We start from the raw sequence: 19,704 nt of genomic DNA on the forward strand, positions 1-19,704 counted from the left end.
TTTGCTTTTAAATAAGGCAAAAGTTTTACAGTTTTTCAATTCACTAGGGAGTGAGTTCCATAGACTAGGTCCCTTAATTTGCATAGAGTGTTTACACAGATTAAGTTTGACCCTGGGGATATCAAAGAGATATTTATTTCTGGTGTGGTGATAATGGGTCCTATTACATCTGTCCAGGGAGAGTTTCAGAGCATGGTTTGCATTTAAGAACAGGGTTTTGTAAATGTAGTTGACACAAGAGAATGTGTGGAGGGAGTTAATATTTAGCAAGTTTAGGGATTTAAACAAGGGAGCTGAGTGTTGTCTGAAAGCTGAGTTAGTTATCATTCTGATAGCAGATTTTTGCTGTGTGATGATGGGCTTAAGGTGGTTTGCAGTGGTAGACCCCCATGCACAGATACCATAATTAAGATAGGGGTAAATTAATATGCAAAGTCTATATAACACGACACTTGCTAGAAATCTGTGGTGTTCCCTAATGTCCGGGAACAGGCATATTATGGTCTTGCGCCAACGACAGACCTAGCTTCTCTCAGGATGCAACCCACAACAGATGTCTTGATGCCTCCTTACTGACAAGTGAACAGAGGCTTCAGATGTAAGGAAACGTACCCATATGTCTCGCCTTGCCAGGGTATTGAACCCGGGTATAATTGATTGTGAGTCGACCGCTTGAGTTAATGAGGCTGCGAACAGAATGTGGTAGCCTTTAAAGACGTAGATCTCACAGGCGAAGTTGAAATTTTGAGTCTTAAGAAGTGGAAAGACAATGAAGCTTAATTTCATTTTCTTAATTGTGGGAGTTGAGACCTCTTGGTTAGCATGAACCAACTATAGTCCTGGCATGCTGAAAATACTGCAGTTAAACTAAGTAAATAGATCAGAGTTGGGTTATTTGTGGACCTGCGTAAGGCTTTTGACACTGTCAACCACCAAAACCTTCTTCTTAAATTACATCATTATGGAGTCAAAGGACACTCCCTGCAATACCTCAAATCCTACCTTACTGACAGGCTCCAGTATGTTTCTGTGAATAATTCAATTTCTCCCACCCTACCCATCAACATTGGTGTTCCTCAGGGCAGTATACTTGGCCCTCTCCTCTTTCTCATCTACATTAATGCCCTTCCAAATGCCTCCCATCACCTCAAACCAATTCTATTTGCTGACGACACAACCTTCATTTACTCCAGTCCTGACCCCCTTGCTCTAAATGCCACAGTAAATACTGAGCTAAATAAAGTCCATCTTTGGCTAACTGCCAACAAACTCACCCTTAACATTGACAAAACTTTCTATATTGTGTTTGGCAATAAATCCTCTATTCAAATAAATCTCAAAATAAACAATACCCAAATTTGTAACAAATAAGATGGCAAATTCCTTGGCATTCTCATTGGCCACAAGCTGAATTTCCAGGGACACATTCTAAATATATCAAAAAAAGTTTCAAAAACTGTTGGCATTCTTTCTAAGATCAGATATTATGTACCCCGCCCTGCCCTGGTGACTCTCTATTACTCCCTCATCTATCCATATCTCAACTATGGTATTTGTGCTCGGGGTTCTACTACCCAAAATCATTTACGTCCTCTAATTATTCAACACAAAGCTGCTATTAGGACAATATCCAACTCTGGCCCCAGACATCACTCGGTACCCCTACTCAAATCTCTGAATATGTTAGACATTAAGTCACTGCACATTCTCTCATGTGTATTATACATATATAAAACGCTAAACTGCAATACCAATCCTGACCTCAAAAGCTTCACAGAAGGTTGTAACAGAACCCATGAGCACCACACCAGAAATAAATACAGTTTTGATATTCCTAGAGTACGACTTAATCAAACTAGAAATGCTCCACAAATCAAGGGACCCAGATTGTGGAATGACCTTCCCAACCATGTTAAAGACTGTACCTCTCTCAACCAGTTTAAGATAAAAACGAAGCTATACCTAATAAATTCCCTGTAACCTACCTTATCCCTCTATTGTCAACCAATGTCTGTTTTTTTTTAAAGAGCGCTGTTTGTTGACAGAATTGTATTTGTGCTGCTTTTTCAGCTATGTTTTCATTCCATGTTTTCATTTTATTCTTTATGCTCAATTAGTATTAAGCTTTAGTCATTTAAGTTTTTCATGCCCGAAACGCTTTGCGTAATAGTGGCTTTAGGCATTGTATGTACTAGCCCTATCTATAAATCCATCACTCCTTGTAAAATCTCTTGTATGTATGTACCTTACCTAAATAAACATTTGATTTGATTTGAGAGTACACGGGTTGCGAGCATGATGACACAAGTGACATCTCCGGCCCTCTGCCAAAGATGACAAAATTTTGGTCTCGGTCGCAGCGGGTGGACCAGATGTGCAGACATGTTGACAAAGAACACATAAATTGTTAAAAACTTTTTAGAAGTTTGGCACAGGGTCTAGCAGACGATCAGTACTGGCTTTCCTCTCATGACGTGAGGGACAGTAGGACTCCAGCTCCAACCACCTTACACCGTTTTCAACCTTTTAATGTGTCCGCATTACAATACTTACATATTTGATATATATATTTGTATATTTTATATCTTCTCTTCCGTTTGTACAGGTGGAACACGGAAGCATGCGTGTCGTTCGCGGGAGTCGCGAACCACTCCCTCATCCATGAACTCAAAGCTAACAACATCACACCCAAGGACTCTGTCGTCGAGTTCTGGGAGTAAGTGTAATATCACTTTTGAGTTTAGAATAAAATTATAAGAAAATACCTATTTCTATTCAAACTCGTTCATATATATATATATATATATATATATATATATATATATATATATATATATATATATATATATATATATATATATATATATATATATATATATATATTTAACCTATGTTTGAAATAATCTAGTTTCACTTCTGAGAATGTTTAGTTTAGTTCATTTATTATGCACCCCATACCCAACTTGTGGGGGCGGTAGTGGAAAGGGTTACAGAGGCACATAATGGGCACAGGGACGTACTGAACCCCACAATTCATTTAGATAAGCAAGTTACAATCTTGATTGAGCTAGTTACAAAATTCATTATAAGTCGTTACATCATCAATGGGTTCGAGATCGACTAATAATGAAATCCTGTATTTATTTTGCTACCCGTAACAAAACTTTGTTACAGAAAACTTTCTTATGTTTAGATATTAAGAATGGACAGAAATATTCTTATAATATATTTTCTTATAACAGTAGTAGTAAACATATGTTTATTTTTATATAACTGGTTATTAACAATTATATGAGTGAACAAGGACTAAGTTCATATTGTATTTTCAGTAATCGCGTCTTGCAAATCACGGACGGTGTGGACGTCCTCGGCACTATGGTCTGGCCTCTGTTTGGCACTCTGCTCTTCTCGTGGGTGTGCACCTACTTCGCCATCTGGAAGGGCGTCAAGGTTACCGGCAAGATCATGTATTTCACAGGTAAGCCTCTGGGAATGGCTCCCACTGCCCCATCCTCTCCAGACTTGAGAGTCGCACGAACATCATCAACAGACAATCACTTCCTCCCCGTTTGCTATACTTGGCATATGTGAAATAGTTGCCATTAATCGCAAACAACGCCCCCGAGACAAAGAGTGATCATCGCTCTTGATTAATCAGCATTATATTTCAGAAGTGATTTGATTTGATGATGATGCTGTACTAACGAAACATACTTACAGCAACTTTCCCGTATGTGATGCTAACGGCTCTGCTGGTCCGTGGGGCGACGCTGCCAGGGGCTGCAGAGGGTATTCGATTCTACCTCGAGCCCAAATGGGAGAAAATCCTCGATTATCAGGTAATAACCAGTGTTTTCAGGGCCAATGATTCCGGGTGGCGGGCTGCAGACTGTTGCCGACCTGGTGTCTCCTCGCTCGTCCATCATCAGGTAACACGAAGTTCTGCTCCACTACGAGTCTCCTCCCCAACACCTATCACATCTTTTATTGCTCGCCACTCATTCAAATTTATACTTTCATGATGTTCGTGCACTAAAGTTACATTATTGATTTAAGAAGTGTTGCACAATAAGTGCAAGTTACAGGTTCCTGGCCCAGCCGTGCTCTGTGCCACACAGCTGGGACGAAATGTGGCCTTATTTCCGGCCAAAGATTATTACCTCACTCTAAGCGCCATAATAGCCATTCCCGGTCGCCGGGGGGGAGAGTGACGCGATAACTTGAGGGGCATGACTGACTTTGTGTCTGAGGAAGTTAAAGTATCATGGAAGCTGAGGGTGGTTGACACGCATCAGCTCTCAGTACCCATAGACCGACACTTCCTGACACAAGTGTGCTACACTTTGGAGGATTATGCTGACTTTCATCTTTTCCCTGAAAGATGGTCAGATGAAAGCTTACCCTGGTCCTCATTCATTTGTCTCTATCTGTCAACTTCGGTGCACTAGGCGGTCAATACTCTCGTAGGAGTCGCGGCTCACCCATTAAAAGATCCCCTATGGTAATAAAGCCTTACCAAGTAGGAAAGTAAGCCCAAGGTGGTGGCAGAACTATTGACCTCAACCTTCCTTGGTGGTGGCAGGCCTGCTGACACCCAGTCTGGCCTTCCGAGGCATTGGTAGACCTGGCATTCAGTTAGGCCTTCCAAGGTGGTGGCAGACCTGCTGGCACCCAACCCAACCTTCTGTGGTGGTGGCAGACCAGCTGGCACCCAACCCAACCTTCTGTGGTGGTGGCAGACCAGCTGGCACCCAACCCAGTCTTCCAAGGTGGTGGCAGACCTGCTGGCACCCAACCCAACCTTCTGTGGTGGTGGCAGACCAGCTGGCACCCAACCCAGTCTTCCAAGGTGGTGGCAGACCTGCTGGCACCCAACCCAGCCTTCCAGGGTGGTGGCAGACCTGCTGGCACCCAACCTAGCCTTCCAAGGTGGTGGCAGACCAGCTGACACCCAACCCAGCCTTCCAAAGTGGTGGCAGACCTGCTGGCACCCAACCCAGCCTTCCAAGGTGGTGGCAGACCTGCTGGCATCCAACCCAACCTTCCAAGGTGGTGGCAGACCTGCTGGCACCCAACCTACCCTTCCAAGGTGGTGGCAGACCTGCTGGCACCCAACCCAGCCTTCCAAGGTGGTGGCAGACCTGCTGGCACCCAACCTACCCTTCCAAGGTGGTGGCAGACCAGCTGACACCCAACCCAGCCTTCTAAAGTGGTGGCAGACATGCTGGCACCCAACCCAGCCTTCCAGGGTGGTGGCAGACATGCTGGCACCCAACCTAGCCTTCCAGGATGGTGGCAGACCTGCTGGCACCCAACCTAGCCTTCCAGGGTGGTGGCAGACATGCTGGCACCCAACCTAGCCTTCCAGGGTGGTGGCAGACCTGGTGGCACCCAACCCAGCCTTCCAGGGTGGTGGCAGACCTGGTGGCACCCAACCTAGCCTTCCAGGGTGGTGGCAGACATGCTGGCACCCAACCTAGCCATCCAGGATGGTGGCAGACCTGCTGGCACCCAACCTAGCCTTCCAGGGTGGTGGCAGACATGCTGGCACCCAACCTAGCCTTCCAGGGTGGTGGCAGACCTGGTGGCACCCAACCCAGCCTTACAGGGTGGTGGCAGACCTGCTGGCACCCAACCCAGCCTTCCAGGATGGTGGCAGACATGCTGGCACCCAACCTAGCCTTCCAGGATGGTGGCAGACCTGCTGGCACCCAACCTAGCCTTCCAGGGTGGTGGCAGACATGCTGGCACCCAACCTAGCCTTCCAGGGTGGTGGCAGACCTGGTGGCACCCAACCCAGCCTTCCAGGGTGGTGGCAGACCTGCTGGCACCCAGCCCAACCATCTATTGATAAAATATATCAACTGATGATCTGTGTGTTGATACACCGTACCATCTATTGAGCCTCGGGATTGGAAATCTTACTATTTATTAAAATACAGTAATAGATTTTATGAATATTATAACACTTTATAGAACATTTTCAAGTATGTATAAGTTCATTTGTGTTCTCCATGAATGTAGTATATAGTGAACCAGGGATGCACAAGTTATAAAATGGCAGATCTGGTCTGGTTTGGTTTGGTGTTAGGCTTAGGGCGTATCAATCTCTGGAGTGTTATTAAGGCCACCATAAGTTGCTTACTGAGAAATCAGCAAGTATATGTTACTCCTGAACATAGTCCAGGACTAAAATAAACTCTGTGTATATACATCAAGAAGTGTACAGTACTGTACTTATTATGTACATCGTCTGAGAATCATAATTACAGTATAACATTGTTATTCTCAGACGATTACAGTATGTAAATAGCTATATCAGAACGAAATTGTAAACCATTACATCAAACTTCTCCTTTTTTAATAATTAAAATTAATATAGTATGCTCAGAGCAATAAAATTGGGTACAGGTAATTATTCTAAAATATAAAAACCCAAAATAATCCTACTGCTGCTACCATTCTAACAACCTGGTATGCAATATGTATGCACAGCTGTAGCTGCTCGCATCAATGGATGGATGCTAATAATTGTACCATCCCAATCTTGATAAAAAGATTCAGATTCAGATTCAGATGTTTATTCAGGTAAGGTATATACATACAAGTGATGTTACATTAATGGATTGATATATAGATAGAGCTAGTACATACAATGCCTAAAGCCACTATTACGCAATGCGTTTCGGGCAAGAAAACATTAATATCTAGAACTTAATACTAATTGAGCATAAAGAATAAAAGATGTTGAGAACAAATACAAATAAAGATAAAAAGAAAGGGGGAACATGACTGAAAAAGCAGCACAAATACAATAGGTTGACAAACAGTGTTGATTAAAAAAAAAAAAAAAAAAAAAAAAAATAACAGACATGGGTTGACAATAGAGGAGTGAGGTAGATTACAGGGAATTTATTAGGTAGTGTTTAGTTTTTATCTTAAACTGGTTGAGAGAGGTACAGTCTTTAACATGGTTGGGAAGGTCATTCCACATTCTGGGCCCCTTGATTTGCAGAGCATTTCTAGTTTGATTAAGACGTACTCTAGGAATATCAAAACTGTATTTATTTCTGGTGTGGTGCTCATGGGTTCTGTTACAACCTTCTATGAAGCTTTTAAGATCAGGATTGGCATTATAGTTTAGCGTTTTATATATGTATAATACACATGAGAGAATGTGCAGTGACTTAATATCTAACATATTAAGAGATTTGAGTAGGGGTACCGAGTGATGTCTGGGGCCAGAGTTGGATATTGTTCTAATAGCGGCTTTGTGTTGGGTAATTAGAGGACGTAAGTGATTTTGGGTAGTAGAACCCCAAGCACAAATACCATAGTTGAGATAAGGATAGATAAGGGAGTAATAGAGAGTCACCAGGGCAGGGCGTGGTACATAATATCTGATCTTAGAAAGAATGCCCACAGTTTTTGAAACTTTTTTTGATATATTTAGAATGTGTCCCTGGAAATTCAGCTTGTGGTCAATGAGAATGCCAAGGAATTTGCCATCTAATTTGTTACAAATTTGGGTATTGTTTATTTTGAGATTTATAAGACTAGAGGATTTATTGCCAAACAGAATATAGAAGGTTTTGTCAATGTTAAGGGTGAGTTTGTTGGCAGTTAGCCAAAGATGGACTTTATTTAGCTCAGTATTTACTGTGGCATTTAGAGCAAGAGGGTCAGGACTGGAGTAAATGGATTGTTATAACAAACAGTAACTGCTTAAATGGATCTCTTTCAACAACCTAATATTGTTGTACCTTTCTTACTCTTATCTCAACCTTTTACAATCAAGAATTCCGGGTTCAAATCCCGGACGGTACATAAAGTTTGGGTGCATTTCCAATCACCTGATGTCCCTGTCCACCTAGAAGTAAATAGGTACCCCAAGAGTCAGTTAACTTATTGTGGGGTTGCATCCTGGGAGGTTCAGCAGTTCGACCTTGGGGAGAAAAGGGGGTACCATAATATATGCCTGATGTATATAAATACACAGGCTGCCTGTTCCTGACAAAATGAAATAAGAATGAATTAAATTTATTGGGCACAGGGATGCTCCAAAAGTATAAAAGTATATTTCACAGCTAATTCCTCTTGAGCAGTGTCGATGAATCTAACCACCCATAAGAAGGCTAATATACACTCTTAGGCATATTTTCTAGTGACAACATAGGTCTACAAGGACAAGCCAATCCCAAATAAACTGCTTGACAGAGATAACCCAATGGCACTCAACAAATGAGTGCCATGCCAGCACTTTGTTGAAACTGCGTCACACCCTATGCTCCCCTTTCTCGCTCTGCCCCATATACATGGTGGATGGCACTTCACTTAGGCCAGACCTGACACTTGACATCTTGTGTATCCCTGTCTACCTTTGATCTACACTCGTGGAGAACAGAGTTCTAAATTATTCTTCATAATGGTCTTCCAAATGTTTTAATATTCATCAAATCTATTACAGTACTGTAATTAAATAATTGGTAAGATTTCTAATACAGAGGCTCAATAAACTGTTACCACACAAGTAAAAGTAATGATGAATGACTGAGGAGAGGGTGACGAGAAAATTGGCAGATGGGACAATAGAGGACCAGGGAGAGAGGGCAAGAGGGGTACAGTTGAGGACTAGCTGCCATGCTAATACTGAGAGATGACTTCATGGGGGATTACTCTCATGAACGTAATCCCCTGGCCAAGTATAAAGCATTACTTTGTTTTGTCATCTTGGTCTTTGACTTTCGAAAAACAAAAACAAAAATGGGACATTGAAATATGTCATACTGTACTGAAAAACTGGAGCATATGGCATGTGGATATGTGGTCCACAGGTCGCTTAGCCTTCAGTGCAGGCCGTTCAATGCGTATTTTTATTCGGCAGGTGTGGAATGATGCTGGTACGCAGGTCTTCTACTCGTACGCTGTGGCTCTTGGTGGCATGGTCGCTCTTGGCTCCTACAACAAGTTCAACAACAACTTCATGAAGCAGTGTGCCATCTTGTGTGCTTGTAACTCCGGAACGTCTCTCTTCGCTGGGTTTGGAATCTTCAGTATCCTCGGCTTCATGAGCTACCAACTGGAGCTGCCCATGGAAGAGGTGGCTGAGGCTGGTAGGTGTTCCACGAGGGGCCACTTGAGCCACATTGCCCTGTACTTTCACCTAGACTCACCCTTATTTTCCTTGTGTCTTACCTAAGCCCAAAAGGCCAAAGTCATGAATAAATGATCACATATGTCACACAGGGCTGTACTTTGTAAAATGACAATGGCCACATATATTCATTTTGTTTCAGGTCCTGGGCTAGCCTTCATTGCTTATCCTAAGGCCATGGCATCCATGCCTCTGGCTCCCCTCTGGTCTGCACTCTTCTTCTGTATGATCCTCATGGTCGGCCTTGACTCTCAGTTTGTCCAGGTTAGTATTATCAGAGTAACTTTTAGAGGTATCATCTCTGTGTAAAGTTTAAGCTTTGTCATAGGAGTTAACACCAGGTCAGTCCACAGCATCAGTTGCCTATTGAGATAATTAACAAGTAGCATTTCATTCTGCATAATTGGATTTTCCATGTTTTTTCTGCTACCTGTGAGGCTTGGTTTCAGTCTTTTTATAATAACACAGTTGATCTCATCATAATTATTAAATTACTGAACAATTTGGAGGATATTGATCCAGACCACTTTTTAAAAACTCAGATGTAACACATACAAGGAGCAACAGCTTCAAGCTCAACAAGTCATAATGTTAGACAGGAAACAGGAGATGCTTCTTCACCTGTAAGGTTATAAACCCATTTAACCACCTCCCCACCAAAGTCGTAAATGCCAAAACACTACTGCAATTTAGGATCCAAACAGATCAAATCATGAAGAGAAATTGGGAGACCTTTGACAAGCCACCGATTACCTGTACTCATCAAGACCACTAAACAGATAGTGGCCCTCAAGCAAATTCAGGTAAAACTTTGAAACTATCTACCCACCGAAGCTGTAAATGCCAAAACACTGCTGCAATTCTCAAGATTCAGCTTAATAAAATCATCAAGATAACTGAAGGAACTTTTAACTAACTGCTGGCTTCCTGTCCTTGCCAAAACCATTAGAAATATTGTGACCCTTTGGTAAATTCAGGTATAATTTTGGATTAGCATTGATGGCAATCTCCTTGACATCCCTCTTTACGAACACTCATTATGATACGAAAACTATAGTACAGTACATTGTTTAGTAACTTTTTCTTTTAGTTATTTTTCTCTTCCAATGAAGAAAGAGGATGATAACTTAATGATGGGTGTAGACCCTGGTGAGGGTACAATGGGTGTAGACCCTGGTGAGGGTACAATGGGTGTAGACCCTGGTGAGGGTACAATGGGTGTAGATCCAGTGAGGGTACAATGGGTGTAGACCTTGGTGAGGGTACAATGGGTGTAGACCCTGGTGAGGGTACAATGGGTGTAGACCCTGGTGAGGGTACAATGGGTGTAGATCCAGTGAGGGTACAATGGGTGTAGACCCTGGTGAGGGTGGTATCACATGTGACATACGTACTTAAATAACTACATCTTGTACCTGGCAAACCATTACTTGAACTGTTTAATGTCACTGGGCAGTTCACCTGTCTTGTGAAATAGCAGTCTCACTGTTCCAATACAAAAAACAAAACCTAACTATACAGATGCTTTTTGTCCCATTCCACTGACTAGATGTACATGTAAAACCTCCTACTTTAGAGAATGGTTCTTGATAGTGTTGATCTCTCTGTGGTGCAAATATTACTATAGCTAGAAAGATGTACGTAGCTTATTTATGGTCTTCGATAGAATATCAAACATCAGTCTTAGTCCTATGCAGACGATGTGTCACAATAACGTGGCTGAAGATATGATGACCAAACCACACATCAGAAGATGAGGAGACGACGATGTTTTCGGTCCGTCCTGGACCATTATCAAGTCAATTGTGACTTGTCCTATATTAAAGCAAAGGTATTAATAGACTGGACAAAATACACAATGAAACTATCAGAATTATATTTAGCTGTTCAATAACTTCCAAGGTTCTTTATATGCAAAACGAACTAAGTTTATCTGTCATTCAAGATATAGTGTTTGAAATTAATCTTATGAGGGCACTAATGATTCTGCAGGTAATGAAAACTAAATTTTATCAGCAGAATGATTTCAGCACATAAACAATGGAAATAGTGATTGTGGATAGATTCATGGAACATCCCCACATAAAAATATTTATGCTATATGTATGGCATATAGCATAAATATTTGAACATATATTTAAATGTTTTAGGCCACTCCACACCAACAACCAGAGTGCAACTCCATAGTCTCCTGAGACTGATGGATGCCTACTATGTACTGCATTAGCTGTACAAAAGTACAGATTTCCTGCCCCCCCCCCCTCCTTCCCGACAACAGGGAATTATATTTTTAGATAAATATACAGTACCCCCCACCCCCCACCACACACACACACGCATGCACGGACTCACGCGCGGACACACGCACGGAATTGATAAAATCGATAGGGAAGATTTCCTGAGACCTGGAACTTCAAGAACAAGAGGTCATAGATTGAAACTAACTAAACAAAGATGCTGAAGAAATATAAGAAAATTCTCTTTCGCAAACAGAGTGGTAGACGGTTGGAACAAGTTAAGTGAGAAGGTGGTGGAGGCCAAAACCGTCAGTACTGCTTAATTCAAAGCGTTATATGACAAGGAGTGCTGGGTAGACGGGACACCACGAGCGTAGCTCTCATCCTGTAACTACACTTAGGTAATTAAACACACATACACACACACACACACACACACACAATGTGAATAAATGCCATGTTATGGAATGTGGAATAGGAGAACATAGACCCCACACAACCTATAAATTATGTGAGGAATCTTTAAAAAATTCTGATAAAGAAAGAGATCTAGGAGTGGTTCTAGATAGAAAACTATCACCTGAGGACCACATAAAGAACGTTGTGTGAGGAGCCTATGCTACGCTTTCTAACTTCAGAATTGCTTTTAAATATATGGATGGTGAAATACTAAAGAAATTGTTCACGACTTTTGTTAGGCCAAAGCTAGAATATGCAGTGGTTGTGTGGTGCCCATATCTTAAGAAGCACATCAACAAATCTGGAAAAGGTGCAAAGACATGCTACTAAGTGGCTCCTAGAACTGAAGGACAAGAGCTACGAGGACTGGTTAGAGGGATTAAATATGCAAAAACTAGATGATAGAAGAAAAAGAGGCGATATGATCACTACGTACAATATAGTAACAGGAATCGATAAAATTGATAGGGGAAGAATTCCTGAGACCCAGAACTTTTTTTTTTTTTTTTTTTTTTTTTTTTTTTTTTTTTTTTTTGAGATATATACAAGAGTTGTTACATTCTTGTACAGCCACTAGTAAGCGTAGCGTTTCGGGCAAGTCCTTAATCCTATGGTCCCTGGAATACGATCCCCTGCCGCGAAGAATCGTTTTTTCATCCAAGTACACATTTTACTGTTGCGTTAAACAGAGGCTACAGTTAAGGAATTGTGCCCGGTAAATCCTCCCCGGCCAGGATACGAACCCATGACATAGCGCTCGCGGAACGCCAGGCGAGTGTCTTACCACTACACCACGGAGACTGCTAGAACCACCGAAACTTCAAGAACAAGAGGCCATAGATTTAAACTAACGAAACAAAGCTGCCAGAGAAATATAAGAAAATTCACTTTTGTAAACAGAGTGGTAGACGGTTGGAACAAGTTAGGTGAGAAGGTGGTGGAGGCCAAAACCGTCAGTAATTTCAGAGTGTTATATGACAGAGTGCTGGGAAGATGGGACACCACAATCATAGCTCTCATCCTGTAACTACTCTTGGGTAATTACACTTAGGTATACACACACACACACACACACACACACACACACACACACACACACACACACACACACACACACACACACACACACACACATACATACATACATACATCACATTCACTTTTCCAACCCCTCCATCTGCACATGATGTATTACTTGCTTTTATCAATGTCCCCTTAGGCAATGACTGACCATCCTAATGATGCAACCCACAACAGTTAATTAACTCACAGATACCTGCTTATTGATAAATGAACAAAGGCATCTGGTCGAACGAAATGTGGGGTGAGAGGTTCCCCACATTAGTAAGCTGAATGCATTAACTACTGTATTTCCCATCTACTGTGGTATATTAAATAAGAATATTTGTTAGGACTGCCTCCTAGGGCCACTTCTGGGGTCACCAATGATGGCCACTTCTGGGGTCACCTATGATTGCCACTTCTGGGGTCATCTATGATTGCTACTTCTGGGGTCACCTATGATTGCCACTTCTGGGGTCACCTATGATTGCCACTTCTGGGGTCACCTCTTATGGCCACTATTGGGGTCATCTATGATTGCTACTTCTGGGGTCACCTATGATTGCCACTTCTGGGGTCACCTATGATTGCCACTTCTGGGGTAACCTAAGATTGCCACTTCTGGGGTCACCTAAGATTGCCACTTCTGGGGTCACCTAAGATTGCCACTTCTGGGTCACCTATGATTGCCACTTCTGGGTCACCTAAGATTGCCACTTCTGGGGTCACCTAAGATTGCCACTTCTGGGTCACCTATGATTGCCACTTCTGGGTTACCTAAGATTGCCACTTCTGGGTCACCTAAGATTGCCACTTCTGGGTCACCTAAGACTGCCACTTCTGGGTCACCTAAGATTGCCACTTCTGGGTCACCTCTTATGGCCACTCTTGGGGTCACCTAAGATTGCCACTTCTGGGGTCACCTCTTATGGCCACTTCTGGGGTCACCTAAGATTGCCACTTCTGGGGTCACATATGATTGCCACTTCTGGGGTCACGTATGATTGCCACTTTTTTTTATTTATATATTCAAGAGTTCTTACATTCTTGTACAGCCACTAGTACGCGTAGCGTTTCAAGCAAGTTCTTAATCCTATGTTCCGTGGAATACGACTCCTGCGAAGAATCATTTTTACAACCAAGTACCCATTTTACTATTGAGTTAAACAGAGGCTACAGTTAAGGAACGAAGCCAGGACAAAGCGCTCGCAGAACGCCAGGTGAGCGTCTTACCACTACGCCACGGAAACTGCTCTGGGGTCACCTATGATTGTCACTTCTGGGGTCACTTCTTATGGCCACTTCTGGAGTCACATATGATTGCCACTTCTCCAGTTCATCTTCAAGGCTCTTTTAGGGTCGGCCTAAATAAATATAAATATAAAACCTAAATACGGTATATTACTAACAAATTAGTAATTATAAATGCCTTTTGAATTTAGTGACAGCTTCCAGCAGCTTTGAGTTCTTGGCTAATACTTGTGCACCTGTGTTGCATCCTGCAGGTGGAGTCTGTGATCACTGCCATCGTTGATTTGTTCCCCGACTTCCTGCGTGTGGGCCGCCGACGTGAAGTCCTGGTAGGATTCGTCTGCCTCTTTGACTTTGCCATTGGCTGTACAATGGTCACTCAGGTATGTGTTCCAAGAAGATACTAATAAGCAGGATTGTTCTTAGTTAATTGTACTAGGGCTTATATCAGTTTGAATGCATATTTTATAATATTATTTTAGTCAAGCAAGATGGTGCCTGGTAGAGCTTTTTATGTCATATCCAGCCTGTCCTCCAAAAATGGGGAGATAAATGTAACAGCACAAGTAAGTGCAATTATGTACTATTCATAACAGTAAGGAATTGTACTTATTTTCACGTAGTATTAAACCGTACTGTCAAATACACATGTACTGTGAATGTTTGAGTTTACCTGAAAAGCTGAATAGAAATCCACGACCTAACCTAACATTCTTAGTGTTTGAAGATAAGCATTTTATTGCTTCTTAATTACAATTAGTACTTAACCTATAGCTATATTGATATTACAGTTTTATAAAACTAATAAAACAAAACTAAAATATATCAATAAATTGTAAAGTATCTTAGGATATTTTAAAACTTTGTATAAAAACTCTATTGTTTGATAAAACTGAAAAAGAAATTCCTATTTAAAACTTGTGTATAGTGAATTAAACTTGAAAACTTCATCCTAAAATTTTAAGTGTCATAACAGAAAACGAGGAGAATAAATGGGGAGGTAAATGTAACAGCCCCATAAGCGCAATTATGTATGACAGTAAGGAAATGTACTTATTACACTTAGTATTAAACCGTACTGTCAATTCAGAGGATGGGTTGCTCATATGTCAATGATGCTTTACAGTACACTTGACCCCTAGTGAAACCAATGGGATGAAACCTATGACATTATGTCTTAGTGAGGCCACCTGTGATTGGGTGCAGTACACTACTTAACACTTTAGTCCGGGCATGACGCAGCATTGCGTCATCCGTTTACTGTCGGTAATCTTGGGGTTGACGCAGCATTGCGTCATCCACTAAAATAATTGCCAAAAATCAGGTTTTTATCCGATTTTTGGGGGACTGTTTGGTAACTGTCAACAAGCCGAATGCAATCTGTGACTACAATACAAACATGAAAGGTGTTGATCACTTTGACCAAATGATCAAATATTATCACTTCATAAGGAAAACTCACAAATGGACGAAAAAAATGACCATCTATTTTGTGCAAATGGCTATCTACAATGTTTATGTGATGTACAACTACTACACAAAAAATACTAAACTATAATACTACATATACTAAAATACTAAATACTAAACATTTGTGGGCAGGAATTGGGAGTGTAGCTGAAAGGCGTCTGGGCGCTCACTCGCGGTTAACGTGTGGCTCGTCTTCAACTCGTCGGCAGGTGGAGCGTGACCAGGTTTTTTATTTTATATGCTAATGTTCCCCTAGAGAATTCTATTGCGAACCCATTGATGCCAAAATGAAAGACCTAGGACGAAAATTGAGGTGACCACAGTGAAAAGAGTGAACACATTTTATCGCTTTTGCGCGCTCCTGGGTAACTCGTTTGCACTTTCTCTGTTTGCTGTGGGTAATTAGCTGGGCTTTTGGAGTTTATATGCATTTAGTGCTGTAGAGAATTCTATTGCAAACACAATGATACCAAATTTAATCTCGTAGGACGAGAATTAAGGTGACAAAGTTGAAGAGAGTATACACTTTTCAGAATTAACGCGCGCTCCCGTGAAACTCTGGGACCCAAATAGCACAGTTGAGGGGTGGCGTGCGGGGCACGCCAAAGTGTTAACTGTTTGACAGGGAGTGAGGGCACTCAGCCCTGGCTCTTTAATGTTATTACAGCCTTTTCCTGATTGAATCTTTGTAAGGCAAGACAAAAGAGCAGCAGTGATCTCTATATGATGCAAATATACCAAAGTACCCACTCATATCATTCTTGATTGACAACTCAAATATTTGGTGGAAGGCTAATAAGTCTTGTGTGCTTTGCCATGCAACAGTTAGTTACTGCTCCATTAGTGCTCTATTTGAGTCACAATGTGATACTGTACCCATTTTCTGTTCATTTTTGGAATCGGCAGCAAGTCATGTTGGTGTCCAGAAGACCATTGTGATGTATTTACAGTGTACTGCATTCTCTATGCCAAACCACCAGCCATTGAAAGTTCTAGGGCAAGTGGTCATACTCAATTTAGTAAGATAAGCCCTATCATTAGTGCTAGCCAATGATCATTTGGTAGATTTATCACAATGCTGATACATATCTTGAGAAGAGACTGACAGACAAAGTTGACTTTGACATTCACTGTGTATGGAAAAGGATTTGCCTCAATGTTTGAAGTAAGCAACAGTCTGAGCAACGTTTTTTGGAACCTATAGATAATTGTTATCATAGGTGAGGCATGGAACATGGCACACAACTGGTAGCACTCCTCCCTACAATTACAATGTGCGAGTTTCTGGAATAATTTATTAAGTACAATATTGGAAAATAATGGGGAACATTTATTGGATTGATGTGAGAGCCTATCAGTACTATCTTGGGTGATATACTGTATACTGTAGTAACCTCTACATATGCTGGATTAATTATGATGCAGCATTAGTCAAGGTGAAAGGTGTTCTAATAAATAAATTTCCTGGAGTAATCCTGGATAAATGATGAGCTTGTATTACCAGTGTTTCAGTAAATATTGCATATCACTGAGTAATTCATGTATTACTGACCAAGTTGTTATCAGTACTGTATTCAATATACTGTACAGTATTGTATTTTCATTTAACAAGTTTGTTCATAGATCAAATTAAATTTCTGGGAGGGGAATGAAAGACACTTCTCATTCAGCTAATTGTGAGGCTTGTCTTATGTAGCTGTACCCAGCATCATAACCCGCTCATGCCCTGCTCCGTGCTCCTGGATATATAAGCAGGTGTCCCTCAACTCTCTTGATTGTTCCCTTACCACTGTGTCACAAAAGCCACTTGCTTGTGCCTGAAGTGTCCACCCACTCTTCCTTAACATCTTTCCAAACCTGTTGCCAGGGCAGGGAGCTGTGAGGGGGAAGATTCTTACCGGGACCCTTCATCTGCAGAGCTGGCTCAGGTTACAATTAACTTCACCTAGGATATGTCTTCCTCTGTTTATAGCTATACCTTCACTGTATCTGCTGTCTGCTTTTCTTACTTCATACCTCTCTTCTCTCTTTTGGTCAATTTATCAGTATTTGTTCATTTTGCTGTGTCTTCCTCGGAGTCAATTTGGACCTGTCTGTTTTTATGTTTATGTCGTAGTTACTTCTGTTCAATCGTGTGTTCCTCTTTTTTTTTTTTTTTTTTACTGTGACACCTTTACCTGCCTCAGTACACTCCCTTTCTAAGCTGGTAATTCTTGTTTCTTTTTAATGACTTTGTACCATTGGTTCTGTAGTTAGTTAATGTTAATTTTGTCTGTACTTTGATTATTGCTTACTGTGATTTGGCACTATCTTATTCTTAAATTCAATTTACTTCTTTGTTGTATCCTTTAAATTCCCAAAGATATCTAATGTAAATGTCCAGCTGAAGCAGACTATGAGTTTGAGGCCAAGTTGTAGGGCCTTTGTTATAATTCATTTTGTTAGTTTTCCTGTATATAATTAATTTTGTTGGGGACAGGCAGCCTGTGTACTGTATATTTATACATTAGGCTTATATCAAGATACCCCTCAAGGTCAAACTATTGACTCTCCACAGGATGCAACCCCATGACAGTTGAATAACTCCTGGGTACCTATTTACCACTGGGTGGACAGAGGCATTAGGCGACAGGAAGCATGCCAAACCATTTCTGTCCTGCCCAGGATTCCAAATGTGATAACAACACCTCATTGTTATGTCATGCCAGATACAATATCTTATCCTGATGTACGAAAAGCTTGAACAAGGGTAAAAGATGACTTTGTCAACATTTTTGAAAAATACAAGGCCTTTAGTGCTTACAGCAAGATGTACCTCAGAGTAGAGATGCCAGACATGTCTTGGTGAACGGGAGCGAAGACAGTTTATACAACCTTGTAATATATACGCAAGACATGTACTGTATATCTGTATATTTATGATACAGTATATTTATTTCATTATAAATGTTTCAGGGTGGAATGTACGTCTTCCAAATCTTCGACTCATACTCTGCAAGTGGCATCATCTTGCTCTCCATCTGTTTCTTTGAGTGTATAGTCATCGCCTGGGTGTATGGCGCCAAGCGCTTCTCTGACAACGTGATGATGATGCTGGGCCACGCTGTCAACCCCTTCTTCATGATCTGCTGGCGGTTCATCACTCCACTTCTCACCTTTGTCAGTAAAATTCCAGTTTAATGATATACTGTATGTGTGTGTATGTATGTATGTATGTATGTATGTATGTATGTGTATGTGTGAATGTATGTTTGTATGCATGTATACACAGGATGCTGCATGTGATCACAGGTTGCTGCTTGTTATCACAGTTTGCATCTTGAAGTTGCCACTCAACTCTATTCATGACCTTTAAACAAACACACAAATCACAATAGTGTGATATATCAAATGAATAAACCTTGTGGATTTATTCATTTGATATATCACGCTATTGTGATGTCTGTGAAGTAAGGGCGAAGAGGTAGAACAGCTTGTTGACAGAGCCCGGGTGTATGGGGGAATTGTGTAAAACCCTGGTTTGTGTCTCGGAGAGACTGCGGGATCCATGTGAGAGCAGTAGCAATCCCGGTTGCAATTCTTATACCATGTCGTGGTGCAGTCGATTAAGGCATGTCTGGGATCATCCTGGACGTAAGTTCGAACCCTCATTATGGCCCTTGTGGATTTATTCATTTGACCTTTAAACATTCGTTAAACATTCAAGAATTTGACAGTATGTATCTGAAGAATGATGAAAATACATTAAAGGGTTTAATCTGCTTGATTTTTTTAAGTGTGAATAATTAACACTTTCTCATTATTTAATATTATCAGTTCACAAGAATGTCACGAGTAGCTTGTCCCCATCGAGAACTGGGAATCTATTTGGAGACTTTATAATAATAATAATAATGTAATATTATTTCATTATGTAATATTATAATATATTATTATTATTATTATTATTATTATTATTAGTATTAATAGTATTATTATTATTAATATTAGAATTATTATTATTATTTTTTAAAATGCACAGAACATGATACAGTGTTCTATATCATATAAATTAGTTGTTACTGAAAATTC

General features: G+C 41.0%; 1 protein-coding gene across 1 annotated transcript in view; it reads left to right on the forward strand.

Moving 5' to 3' along the window:
- LOC123763951 (sodium- and chloride-dependent GABA transporter 2) overlaps nt 1–19,704 on the forward strand; it is a 53,592-nt gene that overhangs the window by 30,189 nt on the left and 3,699 nt on the right. Inside the window, exons 4-10 of the mRNA XM_045751297.2 lie at nt 2,606–2,716; nt 3,330–3,478; nt 3,721–3,839; nt 8,885–9,113; nt 9,297–9,418; nt 14,418–14,546; nt 18,589–18,792. Coding sequence (XP_045607253.1) covers nt 2,606–2,716; nt 3,330–3,478; nt 3,721–3,839; nt 8,885–9,113; nt 9,297–9,418; nt 14,418–14,546; nt 18,589–18,792 — 1,063 coding nt within the window. The remainder of the gene's footprint in view (nt 1–2,605; nt 2,717–3,329; nt 3,479–3,720; nt 3,840–8,884; nt 9,114–9,296; nt 9,419–14,417; nt 14,547–18,588; nt 18,793–19,704) is intronic.

The sequence above is a fragment of the Procambarus clarkii genome, chromosome 23, assembly GCF_040958095.1.
Source record: "Procambarus clarkii isolate CNS0578487 chromosome 23, FALCON_Pclarkii_2.0, whole genome shotgun sequence".
Classification (NCBI taxonomy): domain Eukaryota; kingdom Metazoa; phylum Arthropoda; class Malacostraca; order Decapoda; family Cambaridae; genus Procambarus; species Procambarus clarkii.